This window comes from Oncorhynchus nerka, linkage group LG14 (genome assembly GCF_034236695.1).
Source record: "Oncorhynchus nerka isolate Pitt River linkage group LG14, Oner_Uvic_2.0, whole genome shotgun sequence".
NCBI lineage: Eukaryota > Metazoa > Chordata > Actinopteri > Salmoniformes > Salmonidae > Oncorhynchus > Oncorhynchus nerka.
Window position 1 is genome coordinate 26,402,936 of NC_088409.1, and position 13,873 is coordinate 26,416,808.

Below are 13,873 nucleotides of genomic sequence, written 5' to 3' on the forward strand. Positions count from 1 at the left end.
ATCCTTCATAAATGAAAAGGTGTTTATGTCTGGGAGCATAAGTAGGAGATGAGGGCTTTGCGTTGTGGTCTCTGTGTTGGTGGTGTTTTAACTGAAGAAGCAGGAAGGGAGCAGAACTCAGGGGAATAAGAGACAGCTTGTCAGACCAAGAGCTCAACTACTGCTTCAACAAGCCCCACTTGACCCAGAATGTTAGCACAGAGGAGGAAAGGAACACACACACACACACACACAATACTACAGGAACATGGACACTACACCACAGTCTGGGTCAGTGTGCCCCCTGAAGAAGTAAAGTGTTCAATCTTCACAAGGTGGGGGTCAAAGAGGAAGATATGTTTTGGAGAAATCTCAAGAAAGACTCCATGGAAAATTGAGAGAGGGAGGAGGGAAAGAGAGACAGAGGGGAGGGAGGGAGGGATGTGACACATTTAGGTCATAGTGATGTAATGGCCACTCGTCTGTGAACAAGTGACAGAAACCACAGCGGGAGAGAGAGAGAGGGAAAGAGAGAGGGGGAGATGGAGAGAGAGGGGGAGGGAGAGAGGGGATAAGTGGACACAAGTTAATGACTCAAGGAATTGAGCAAGCAGAAAGTCTGAGGAAAGTAAGGACACAGAGAGAGGGGGGAGGGGTATTGACTGAGATGTGGATAGCCTGTGTGGTGCTGTGTGTGTGTCCTTGTATGTTTGTCTCTTAGATAAATGGGTTCCAAAAGGGTTCTTCGGCTGTCCCCATAGGAGAACCCTTTTTGTTTCCAGGGAGAACCCTTTTTGGTTCCAAGTAGAACCCTCTGTGGAAAGGGTCCTACATGGAACACTAAAGGGTTCTACCTGGAACCAAAGGGCTCTACTGGCAACCAAACAGGATTCTTCAAAGGGTTCTCCTATGGGGATAGCCAAATAACCATTTTGGAACCCGTTTATCTAAGTGTGTGTGTGTGTGTGTGTGTGTGTGTGTGTGTGTGTGTGTGTGTGTGCGTGTGTGCGTGTGTGCGCGTGTGCGCGTGTGTGTGTGGACAGTTGAAGGTTAAGGTCCAGTAGTTCTCTGTGGGGCTATCTGCTACACTTCTCCTCCACAGGCCAGACCAGGGCTGGTCAGGGGCCTCCCAGTCCCAAGCTAGCTAACAGATTCATTAAGACTGGTGCTCACAACCAAGTCAAGTGCAAAATGTCTTCATGCTCTAATGGTTTACACCTGGGCTCTCCCCACCACTCACACAGTTGGTCCCACTTTGATACTGAGAAATAACCACTCCAACGCCACTCTGTGGCTCAGTGGTTTGGCCTTCCAGATGGGGCTAAACAGATCAGAAGGACTGGGAGCCCCACCCACACAGGGATTTTTGTGTTCTAATTATTCTGTGATTATGTTTAGTTGATCAGGTCACTGACTAATGATGTGGATGTGACATCATGGCATTGTTGTCCCTGTTTGGTCGTTTGGATGAAAAAAATGATAGCTGAGATGGTTGCTGAGCCATGTTGCTGTGGTCGCTGAGGGTTTTTATTCTACATTGACTCTGAGGCTCCGGTATACATATCTGTGTAGACACCAAGAACTCAGTTGTACAGCTCTTAAGGGGGTTCCAGGCACATTCAAGATCGGAACTGATGAATGATATATTCGTTCAGCAAACGCTGTAATCCAAATGGACTTGCAGTTCAGCTATTCATTAGTAGTGACCTGTGCTGGAATTAAACCCACAACCGCTTGGTGTTACAAACACCATCCACGCTCTAACCAGCTCAGCCACCAGAACCACTAACTCCTCTCAGATCCTCTAGTGATGACAGGGAACAGAGCAGGAGACAAGCAGCGCTCTGTGCTCTCCTAAGCAGAAGAGTTCCCTTAACAATGATGATATATATTCCTTAAGACAGTTCCCTTAACAATGATGATATATATTCCTTAAGACAGTTCCCTTAACAATGATGATATATATATATATTCCTTAAGACAGTTCCCTTAACAATGATGATATATATTCCTTAAGACAGTTCCCTTAACAATGATGATATATAATCCTTAAGACAGTTCCCTTAACAATGATGATATATATTCCTTAAGACAGTTCCCATAACAATGATGATATATACAGTGGGGCAAAAAAAGTATTTAGTCAGCCACCAATTGTGCATGTTCTCCCACTTAAAAAGATGAGAGAGGCCTGTAATTTTCATCATAGGTACACTTCAACTTATAATTTTATACCTGTTTCCTCCAGCATCTTCACAAGGTCCTTTGCTGTTGCTCTGGGATTGATTTGCACTTTTCGCACCAAAGTACTTTCATATCTAGGAGACAGAACACGTCTCCTTCCTGAGTGGTATGACGACTGCATGGTCCCATGGTGTTTATACTTGCATACTATTGTTTGTACAGAGGAACGTGGTACCTTCAGGCGTTTGGAAATTGCTCCCAAGGATGAACCAGACTTGTGGAGGTCTACAATTTTTTATCTGTGGTCTTGGCTGATTTCTTTTGATTTTCCCATGATGTCAGGCAAAGAGGCACTGAGTTTGAAGGTAGGCCTTGAAATACATCCACAGGTACACCTCCAATTGACTCAAATTATGTTATCAGAAACTTCTAAAGCCATTACATAATTTTCTGGAATTCTCCAAGCTGTTAAAGGCACAGTCAACCTAATGTATGTAAACTTCTGACCCACTGGAATTGTGGTTCCATGTAACACCTTTTCCACGGAGGGTTCTATATGGAACCCAATAGGGTTCTACCTGGAACCAAAATGGCTTATCCTATGGGTACAGCCGAAGAAACCTTTTGGAACCCTTTCTTCTAAGAGTGTACCTTATCTGTTTGGCGTTATGTTATATCTATTTTTCCCTTTTTAAATGTATTCTTTATTTAACTAGTCAAGTCAGTTAAGAAAAAATATTATATTAAAATATTACTACCCCGGTCAAACCCGGACGACACTGGACCAATTGTGCGCCACCCAATCAGCCTTGAATCGAACCAGGGTCTGGTCTGTAGTGATGACTCTAACACTGAGATACAGTACATTAGACCGCTGCACCACTCGGGAGCCCAATATGTCTAGGAAATATCTTTCTCCAGGTCATGTAACCTCATGTTGATATTATGACAGTAAGTACTGGAGCTGATATGAGCTGGATAAGGCATGAGGTGTTTTTATATGAGACTGAGTGATACCAGGGCAGGGCTGAAAGGGACATGGAGCAGATTAGAACATTGTATTACCATTCAATATGCATTTCCTGGACAAACGTTGCTAACTACAGAATGTCACAGACAGTGGAGAAATGGAGAGAGACGGGAGAGAGGATAGAGATAGACAGAAGGGAGAGAGGGAGGAGAGGATAGAAAGACAGAAGGGAGAGAGGGAGGAGAGGATAGAGATAGACAGAAGGGAGAGAGGGAGGAGAGGATAGAGATAGACAGAAGGGAGAGAGGGAGAAGAGGATAGAGATAGACAGAAGGGAGAGAGGGAGGAGAGGATAGAGATAGACAGAAGGGAGAGAGGGAGGAGAGGATAGAGATAGACAGAAGGGAGAGAGGGAGGAGAGGATAGAAAGACAGAAGGGAGAGAGGGAGGAGAGGATAGAGATAGACAGAAGGGAGAGAGGGAGGAGAGGATAGGAAGACATAAGGGAGAGAGGGAGGAGAGGATAGAAAGACAGAAGGGAACAAGATATTTGCTCATGGAACCATGTGTATTCATGTCTCCTGTGTGTAGCTGCATCTGCGCTCTGACGTGTGTGTGTGTGTGTGTGTGTGTGTGTGTGTGTGTGTGTGTGTGTCAGATTTGAATGCTGGGAGCAAGAGAGAATGAGCACGTAAGAGAGAGAGAGAGAGAAGGAGAAATTGGGTCAGTGATCTAAATACCAAGTACTATGTCAACGGCAAATGATTCACTTCACTGCCAACCATCCATCCATCTTGCTCTCTCTCTCCCTTTGTTTCTGCTTATTATTATCTTTTGGTTGTTTACGATCTCGATCCTTCTCTCTTTTTTTCTTGTGTCCTTCTCTTTTTCTCTGCCATCATTTCAGTCCCATCCCATTCTCCTTTCTACATTCTCTCTCTCTCTCTCTCTCTCTCTCTCTCTCTCTTTCTCTCTCTCTCTCTCTCTCTCTCTCTCTCTCTTTCTCTCTTTCTCTCCCGGTCAGTGTTCATGCATTGCAGTGTCCACTGCTGTTTGTTAATGTGTGTTTATTATTAACTCATTCTCCTCACCCATCCTCTATAACTTCAGTGCCTACCTCTCTCTCCCTCCCTGTTGCTCACTCTCCCTTCCTTCCTCCTTCCCTCGGTATAGTGAGTGGTAATGTAAAGACATGCGGGCCTCCTCCTTCCCTCGGTATAGTGAGTGGTAATGTAAAGACATGCGGGCCTCCTCCTTCCCTCAGTATAGTGAGTGGTAATGTAAAGACATGCGGGCCTCCTCCTTCCCTCAGTATAGTGAGTGGTAATGTAAAGACATGCGGGCCTCCTCCTTCCCTCAGTATAGTGAGTGGTAATGTAAAGACATGCGGGCCTCCTCCTTCCCTCAGTATAGTGAGTGGTAATGTAAAGACATGCGGGCCTCCTCCTTCCCTCAGTATAGTGAGTGGTAATGTAAAGACATGCGGGCCTCCTCCTTCCCTCAGTATAGTGAGTGGTAATGTAAAGACATGCGGGCCTCCTCCATCCCTCAGTATAGTGAGTAGTAATGTAAAGACATGCGGGCCTCCTCCTTCCCTCAGTATAGTGAGTGGTAATGTAAAGACATGCGGGCCTCCTCCATCCCTCAGTATAGTGAGTAGTAATGTAAAGACATGCGGGCCTCCTCCTTCCCTCAGTATAGAGAGTGGTAATGTAAAGACATGCGGGCTTCCTCCTTCCCTCAGTATAGAGAGTGGTAATGTAAAGACATGTGGGCCTCCTCCTTCCCTCAGTATAGTGAGTGGTAATGTAAAGACAGGCGGGCCTCCTCCTTCCCTCAGTATAGAGAGTGGTAATGTAAAGACATGTGGGCCTCCTCCTTCCCTCAGTATAGTGAGTGGTAATGTAAAGACATGCGGGTCTCCAGTTCATAATATACAGTGCCTTGCGAAAGTATTCGGCCCCCTTGAACTTTGCGACCTTTTGCCACATTTCAGACTTCAAACATAAAGATATAAAACTGTGTTTTTTTGTGAAGAATCAACAACAAGTGGGACACAATCATGAAGTGGAACGACATTTATTGGATATTTCAAACTTTTTTAACAAATCAAAAACTGAAAAATTGGGCGTGCAAAATTATTCAGCCCCTTTACTTTCAGTGCAGCAAACTCTCTCCAGAAGTTCAGTGAGGATCTCTGAATGATCCAATGTTGACCTAAATGACTAATGATGATAAATACAATCCACGTGTGTGTAATCAAGTCTCCGTATAAATGCACCTGCACTGTGATAGTCTCAGAGGCCCGTTAAAAGCGCAGAGAGCATCATGAAGAACAAGGAACACACCAGGCAGGTCCGAGATACTGTTATGAAGAAGTTTAAAGCCGGATTTGGATACAAAAAGATTTCCCAAGCTTTAAACATCCCAAGGAGCACTGTGCAAGCGATAATATTGAAATGGAAGGAGTATCAGACCACTGCAAATCTACCAAGACCTGGCCGTCCCTCTAAACTTTCAGCTCATACAAGGAGAAGATTGATCAGAGATGCAGCCAAGAGGCCCATGATCACTCTGGATGAACTGCAGAGATCTACAGCTGAGGTGGGAGACTCTGTCCATAGGACAACAATCAGTCGTATATTGCACAAATCTGGCCTTTATTGAAGAGTGGCAAGAAGAAAGCCATTTCTTAAAGATATCCATAAAAAGTGTTGTTTAAAGTTTGCCACAAGCCACCTGGGAGACACACCAAACATGTGGAAGAAGGTGCTCTGGTCAGATGAAACCAAAATTGAACTTTTTGGCAACAATGCAAAACGTTATGTTTGGCGTAAAAGCAACACAGCTCATCACACTGAACACACCATCCCCACTGTCAAACATGGTGGTGGCAGCATCATGGTTTGGGCCTGCTTTTCTTCATCAGGGACAGGGAAGATGGTTAAAATTGATGGGAAGATGGATGGAGCCAAATACAGGACCATTCTGGAAGAAAACCTGATGGAGTCTGCAAAAGACCTGAGACTGGGACGGAGATTTGTCTTCCAACAAGACAATGATCCAAAACATAAAGCAAAATCTACAATGGAATGGTTCAAAAATAAACATATCCAGGTGTTAGAATGGCCAAGTCAAAGTCCAGACCTGAATCCAATCGAGAATCTGTGGAAAGAACTGAAAACTGCTGTTCACAAATGCTCTCCATCCAACCTCACTGAGCTCGAGCTGTTTTGCAAGGAGGAATGGGAAAAAATTTCAGTCTCTCGATGTGCAAAACTGATAGAGACATACCCCAAGCAACTTACAGCTGTAATCGCAGCAAAAGGTGGCGCTACAAAGTATTAACTTAAGGGGGCTGAATAATTTTGCACGCCCAATTTTTCAGTTTTTTGATTTGTTAAAAAAGTTTGAAATATCCAATAAATGTCGTTCCACTTCATGATTGTGTCCCAGTTGTTGTTGATTCTTCACAAAAAAATACAGTTTTATATCTTTATGTTTGAAGCCTGAAATGTGGCAAAAGGTCGCAAAGTTCAAGGGGGCCGAATACTTTCGCAAGGCACTGTACATAAGCCATATTAACCGTCCATTGTGTGGAAACAGGGAGGGTGGAGGGAGGGAGGGAGGGAGGGAGAGTTGGATGCAGACAGAGGAAGGGGCAGAGGGCAGGAGAGGGAGCAGTAATAGAAGCTGTGTGATTGGCTGAGAGGGGTGGAGGGGAGGGCAAATAGAACGTGGGGGTTATTGTTGGCAATAGAAACAGCGGGGGAAGTTTTGTAGTGAAGTCGTGTTCCGTGTCACAGCCCTATAGAACACATCTGGTAATGTGTGCCAGAGACATGAAAGATGGATGGAACAATTCCCTTTTCTCTCCACTCCTCTACCAGTACTTCTTCTCTCTCTCTCTTTCTCTCTTTCTGTGTCTCACATTCCACCCTCTTTTCTCACTATAACTACCCCACCTTCCTCATCATCTCTCCATCTCTCTAACGGACTCAATCATCCTCTCTCTCTTTCTGATTCCCTCTCCTCCACTCTCACTCCATCCCTCCCCATCTTCTCTCTCTTTCTAACACCTCTCTTCTCTCCTCCAGTCTCACTCCATCCCTCCCCACCTTCTCTCTTTCTAACACCTCTCCTCTCTCCTCCACTCTCACTCCATCCCTCCCCATCTTCTCTCTCTTTCTAACACCTCTCCTCTCTCCTCCAGTCTCACTCCATCCCTCCCCACCTTCTCTCTTTCTAACACCTCTCCTCTCTCCTCCACTCTCACTCCATCCCTCCCCACCTTCTCTCTTTCTAAGGGGAGGAGAGAGGAGCAGAGTGGAGGTGGGGAGGGATGGAGTGAGAGTGGAGGAGAGAGGAGAGGTGTTAGAAAGAGAGAGAAGATGGGGAGGAATGGAGTAAGCGGATAGTGTTCCCTCTGTCAGGAGGAGTGAGGAGGATTGAGGTTTCTCACTCCCCCTCTTTCCTCCTCTCTGCTCCTCTTACCTCCTCTTTCATCCTCTCCTCCTCCCTCTTCCTCTCTGCTCCTCTCTCCTCCTCTCTGCTCCTCTCACCTCCTCTCTGCTCCTCTCTCCTCCTCTCTCCTCCTCCTCTTTCCTCTTCTCTACTCCTATTCCCTCCTCTTTGCTCCTCTCTCCTCCTCTCTGCTCCTCTCCCCTCCTCTCTCTTCCTCTCTGCTCATCTCTCCTCCTTTCTCCTCCTCTCTGCTCCTCTCTGCTCCTCTCTCCTCCCTCCTCCTCTTTCCTCTTCTCGCCTCCTCTCTGCTCCTCTCTGCTCATCTCTCTTCCTTTCTCCTCCTCTCTGCTCCTCTCTCCTCCTCTCTCCTCTGCCCTCTGTCTTTCCTCTTTTCCACTACCAAATTCTCTCGCTCTCCCTCTTTGTCCTTTTTTCTCCCTCTCTCTTTCTCATCTTTCATTCCGTCTCTCTTTCTCACTCTCTCTCCCTCTTTCTCCCTCTCTCTCTCTCCCTCTCTCTCTCCTTCTCCCTCTCTCTATCTTCCCACCCGTCTCCGACTTCACGCCTGTGTCTGAGAGTAGATCTATGCTCTTCCAGACAAGTGAGAACACAGGAAGCCTTTTATCTGTTTAAACATCTCCCCTGTCTCTCTACGTCTCCTCTATTCCCTCTCTCTATTTTACTGTCTCCCTGTACACATGCATTCTCTCAAACACACCCACCCACAGACGCACGCACACACGCACGCGCACACTCACACACACCTCTTGTCAACCTTTGGAGGTGGTACATGCTGGTGAAAAGGTTATCTAAATAGGGTCAGAGGACGTAAGAGGTGTTCACCGCAGCAGAGCACTCAGACCACCATGTCTGTCACACACGCACACAATGACAGATACACACACAAACACAATGACAGATACACACACAAACACGCACACAATGACAGCTACACACACACACAATGACAGCTACACACACACACACACACACACAATGACAGATACACACACACACGCACACGCACACAATGACAGATACACACACACACACAATGACAGATACACACACACAATGACAGATACACACACACAATGACAGCTACACACACACACACAATGACAGATACACACACACTCATTCACAATGACAGATACACACACACGCACACAATGAAAGCTACACACACACACACACAATGACAGATACACACACACACACACACACACGCACAATGACATATACACACACACACACGCACACACACAATGACAGATACACACACACAATGACAGCTACACACACACACACACACACACACACACAATGACAGATACACACACACACAATGAAAGCTACACACACACACACACACACACACACAATGACAGATAAACACACACACACACGCACAATGACAGATACACACACACAATGACACACACACACACACACACGACAGATACTCAAACACACACAATGACAGATACACACACACACACATACACACACACACACACAATGACAGATACTCACACACACACACACAATGACAGACACACACACACACAATGACAGACACACACACACACAATGACAGACACACACACACACACACACACACACACACACAATGACAGATACATACACACACAATGACAGATACACACACACACACACACAATGACAGATACACACACACACACACACACACACAATGACAGATACACACACACAATGACAGATACACACACACACACACACACACAATGACAGATACACACACATACACGCACAATGACATATACACACAATGACAGATACACACACACAATGACAGATACACACAATGACAGATACACACACACAATGACAGATACACACACACACACACACACACACACACAATGACAGATACACACACACACACTCTCTCGTTATCTCGTTCTGTGCCTGTCTCATAAACCCCAGTAGTTATCACCTAACATAATGAACATTTTTTAGTACAGTCTCATATAACTGATAACACACACTCTCTCTCTCTCTGTCTCTCTCTCTCTCTCTCTCTCTCTGTCTCTCTCTGTCTCTGTCTCTCTCTCTGTCTCTCTCTGTCTCTCTCTCTCTCTGTCTCTCTCTCTGTCTCTCTCTCTGTCTCTCTCTCTGTCTCTCTCTCTGTCTCTGTCTCTCTCTCTGTCTCTGTCTCTCTCTGTCTCTGTCTCTGTCTCTCTCTCTCTGTCTCTGTCTCTGTCTCTCTCTCTCTGTCTCTCTCTCTCTGTCTCTCTCTCTCTGTCTCTCTCTCTCTGTCTCTCTCTGTCTCTCTCTCTGTCTCTCTCCGTCTCTCTCTCTCTCTCTCTGTCTCTCTCTGTCTCTCTCTCTCTGTCTCTGTCTCTGTCTCTCTCTCTCTGTCTCTCTCTGTCTCTCTCTCTGTCTCTCTCTGTCTCTCTCTCTGTCTCTGTCTCTCTCTGTCTCTGTCTCTCTCTCTGTCTCTGTCTCTCTCTCTCTGTCTCTCTGTGTCTCTGTCTCTCTCTCTCTGTCTCTCTCTCTCTGTCTCTCTCTCTCTGTCTCTCTCTCTGTCTCTCTCTCAGACTCTGTCTCTACACACAGACTAAATCAGAACCGTAGAGACACTCAGGGCCTGCCTAGGAGTGACATGTCGGTCACTCCTAGGCAGAATCTCAGTATAGCTACAGTATAAGGCAGAATCTCTCACTGCATTACAGTACGTTCAGAGAGAGCTACAGTATAGGCAGAATCTCTCACTGCAGTACAGTACGTTCAGAGAGAGCTACAGTATAGGCAGAATCTCTCACTGCATTACAGTACGTTCAGAGAGAGCTACAGGCAGCTAGTAGGCTGCTATAGGCAGCTAGTACAGTAAGTACATTCTTCTCTATGATCATGTGTGAACTAGAGTTGATGAGTGCTGTTTTAATGTGTTGATCCTGGCACTAGTACCGACCCAAAGACGCCTCTATCTCTCTCTCTCACTTTCTCCCTCCATCTCTCTCTCTCTGCAGAATGTCCAGTGGGGTACTTTAAGTCGGTGTTGGGTTCGGTTCCGTGTTCAGTGTGTCCGTCTAACAGCAGAACCAGTCAGGAGGGATCACGTGTGTGTGAGTGTCGCAGCGGCTTCTACAGAGCACCCGCCGACGTCAACTCCTCCGCCTGCACAAGTGAGCTGTGTGTGTGTGTGTGTGTGTGTGTGTGTGTGTGTGTGTGTGTGTGTGTGTGTGTGTGTGTGAATCAGATTAGCTACATGCACTAGCAGCATTGTGAACAAATAGATTTGTCTGATTGAAAAGCTTTCACCTTTCTTGAGATGATGTAACATATATATTGAGTCATTTAGCCGATGCTTTTACCCAGAGATAAGTATCTACTTCAGCACATATAATATGCACAGTGCTTTCAGAAAGTATTCACACCCCCTGACTTATTCCACATTTTGTTGTGTTACAGCCTGAATTCAAAATGGATTCAATAGATTTTTTTCTCTCACCCATCTATACACAGTACCCCATAATGACAAAAATAATTTTTGTAAATATATTGAAAATGAAATACAGAAATATCTCATTTACATAAGTATTCGAACCTCTGAGTCAATGCATGTTAGGAACACATTTGGCAGCGATTACAGCTGAGTCTTTGCACACCGGGATTGTACAATATTTGCACATTATTATTATTCTACTAGCGCTGTCAAGTTGGTTGTTGATCATTGCTAGACAGACATTTTCAAGTCTTGCCATAGATTTTCAAGCCGATTTAAGTCAAAAATGTAACTAGGTCACTCAGGAACATTCACTGTGTTCTTGGTAAGCAACTCCAGTGTTAGAAACACCTTCCTAATATTGAGTTGAACCCCCCTTTGCCCTCAGAACAGCCTCAATTCGTCAGGGCATGGACTCTACAAGGTGTCGAAAGCGTTCCACAGGGATGCTGGCCCATGTTGACTCAAATGCTTCCCACAATTGTCATGTTGGCTGGATATTATTGGGTGGTGGACCATTGTTGGTACACACGGGAAACTGTTAAAGTGTGGAAAAACCCAGCAGCGTTGCAGTTCTTGAAAATGTCTTGCCCATTCACCCTCTGAATGGTACACATACACAATCCATGCATCAATTGTCTCAAGACTTAAAAATCCTTCTTTACACTGATTGAAGTGGATTTATTAACAAGTGACATCAGTGATGTGTTGTGTTGGATTTGCCCCAAACATAACACTTTGTATTCAGGACATAAAGTTGTTTTTTGTTGCAGTATTACTTTAGTGCCTTGTAGCTAACAGGATGCGTGTTTTACAGTATTACTTTAGTGCCTTGTTGCTAACAGGATGCGTGTTTTACAGTATTACTTTAGTGCCTTGTTGCTAACAGGATGCGTGTTTTACAGTATTACTTTAGTGCCTTGTTGCTAACAGGGTGCGTGTTTTACAGTATTACTTTAGTGCCTTGTTGCAAACAGGATGCGTGTTTTACAGTATTACTTTAGTGCCTTGTTGTTAACAGGATGCGTGTTTTACAGTATTACTTTAGTGCCTTGTTGCTAACAGGATGTGTGTTTTACAGTATTACTTTAGTGCCTTGTTGCTAACAGGATGCGTGTTTTACAGTATTACTTTAGTGCCTTGTTGCAAACAGGATGCATGTTTTACAGTATTACTTTAGTGCCTTGTTGCTAACAGGATGCGTGTTTTACAGTATTACTTTAGTGCCTTGTTGCAAACAGGATGCGTGTTTTACAGTATTACTTTAGTGCCTTGTTGCAAACAGGATGCATGTTTTACAGTATTACTTTAGTGCCTTGTTGCTAACAGGATGCGTGTTTTACAGTATTACTTTAGTGCCTTGTTGCTAACAGGATGCGTGTTTTACAGTATTACTTTAGTGCCTTGTTGCAAACAGGATGCGTGTTTTACAGTATTACTTTAGTGCCTTGTTGCAAACAGGATGCATGTTTTACAGTATTACTTTAGTGCCTTGTTGCTAACAGGATGCGTGTTTTACAGTATTACTTTAGTGCCTTGTTGCAAACAGGATGCGTGTTTTACAGTATTACTTTAGTGCCTTGTTGCAAACAGGATGCGTGTTTTACAGTATTACTTTAGCGCCTTATAGCAAACAGGATGCGTGTTTTGGAGTATTTTGTATTCTGTACAGGTTTCCTTCTTTTCACTCTGTCATTTAGATTAGTATTGTGGAGTAACTACAATGTTGTTGATCCATCCTCAGTTCTCCTATCCCAGCCATTCAACTCTGTATCTGTTGTAAAGTCACCATTGGCCTCATGGTAAAAATCCCTGAGTGGTTTCTTTCTTCTCTGGCAGCTGAGTTAGGGAAGGACGCCTGCATTTTGGAATTGTAATTAATAACTTCACAATGCTCAAAGGAATATTCAATGTCTGCTTTTTTATTTTTACCCATCTACCAATAGGTGCCCTTCTTTGTGAGTCATTGGAAACCCTCCCTGGTCTTTGTGGTTAAATCTGTGTTTGATAGGCGCTCTCTTTTGATGACTTCTGTAACCGTAATAGCCTTGGTTTCATGCATGTTAACATTAGAAGCCTCCTCCCTAAGTTTGTTCTTTTCACTGCTTTAGCACACTCTGCCAACCCGGATGTTCTAGCTGTGTCTGAATCCTGGCTTAGGAAGACCACCAAAAATTCAGAAATTTTAATTCCAAACTACAACATTTTCAGACAAGATAGAACTGCCAAAGGGGGCGGTGTTGCAATCTACTGCAAAGATAGCCTGCAGAGTTCTGTCCTACTATCCAGGTCTGTACCCAAACAATTTGAACTTCTACTTTTAAAAATCCACCTCTCTAAAAACAAGTCTCTCACCGTTGCCGCCTGCTATAGACCACCCTCTGCTCCCAGCTGTGCTCTGGACACCATATGTGAACTGATTGCCCCCCATCTATCTTCAGAGCTCGTGCTGCTAGGCGACCTAAACTGGAACATGCTTAACACCCCAGCCATCCTACAATCTAAACTTGATGCCCTCAATCTCACACAAATTATCAATGAACCTACCAGGTACCCCCAAAGCCTTAAACACGGGCACCCTCATAGATATCATCCTAACCAACTTCCCCTCTAAATACACCTCTGCTGTCTTCAACCAAGATCTCAGCGATCACTGCCTCATTGCCTGCATCCGTAATGGGTCAGCGGTCAAACGACCTCCACTCATCACTGTAAAACGCTCCCTGAAACACTTCAGCGAGCAGGCCTTTCTAATCGACCTGGCCGGGGTGTCCTGGAAGGAT

The 13,873-nt window shown here is 44.8% G+C and overlaps 1 protein-coding gene across 2 annotated transcripts in view; it reads left to right on the forward strand.

The window, feature by feature from the left end:
- LOC115125711 (ephrin type-B receptor 5-like) overlaps positions 1–13,873 on the forward strand; it is an 88,579-nt gene that overhangs the window by 46,428 nt on the left and 28,278 nt on the right. For both annotated transcript variants that reach the window (XM_065027851.1, XM_065027852.1), the window contains exon 6: positions 10,615–10,770. In XM_065027851.1, coding sequence (XP_064883923.1) covers positions 10,615–10,770 — 156 coding nt within the window. The remainder of the gene's footprint in view (positions 1–10,614; positions 10,771–13,873) is intronic.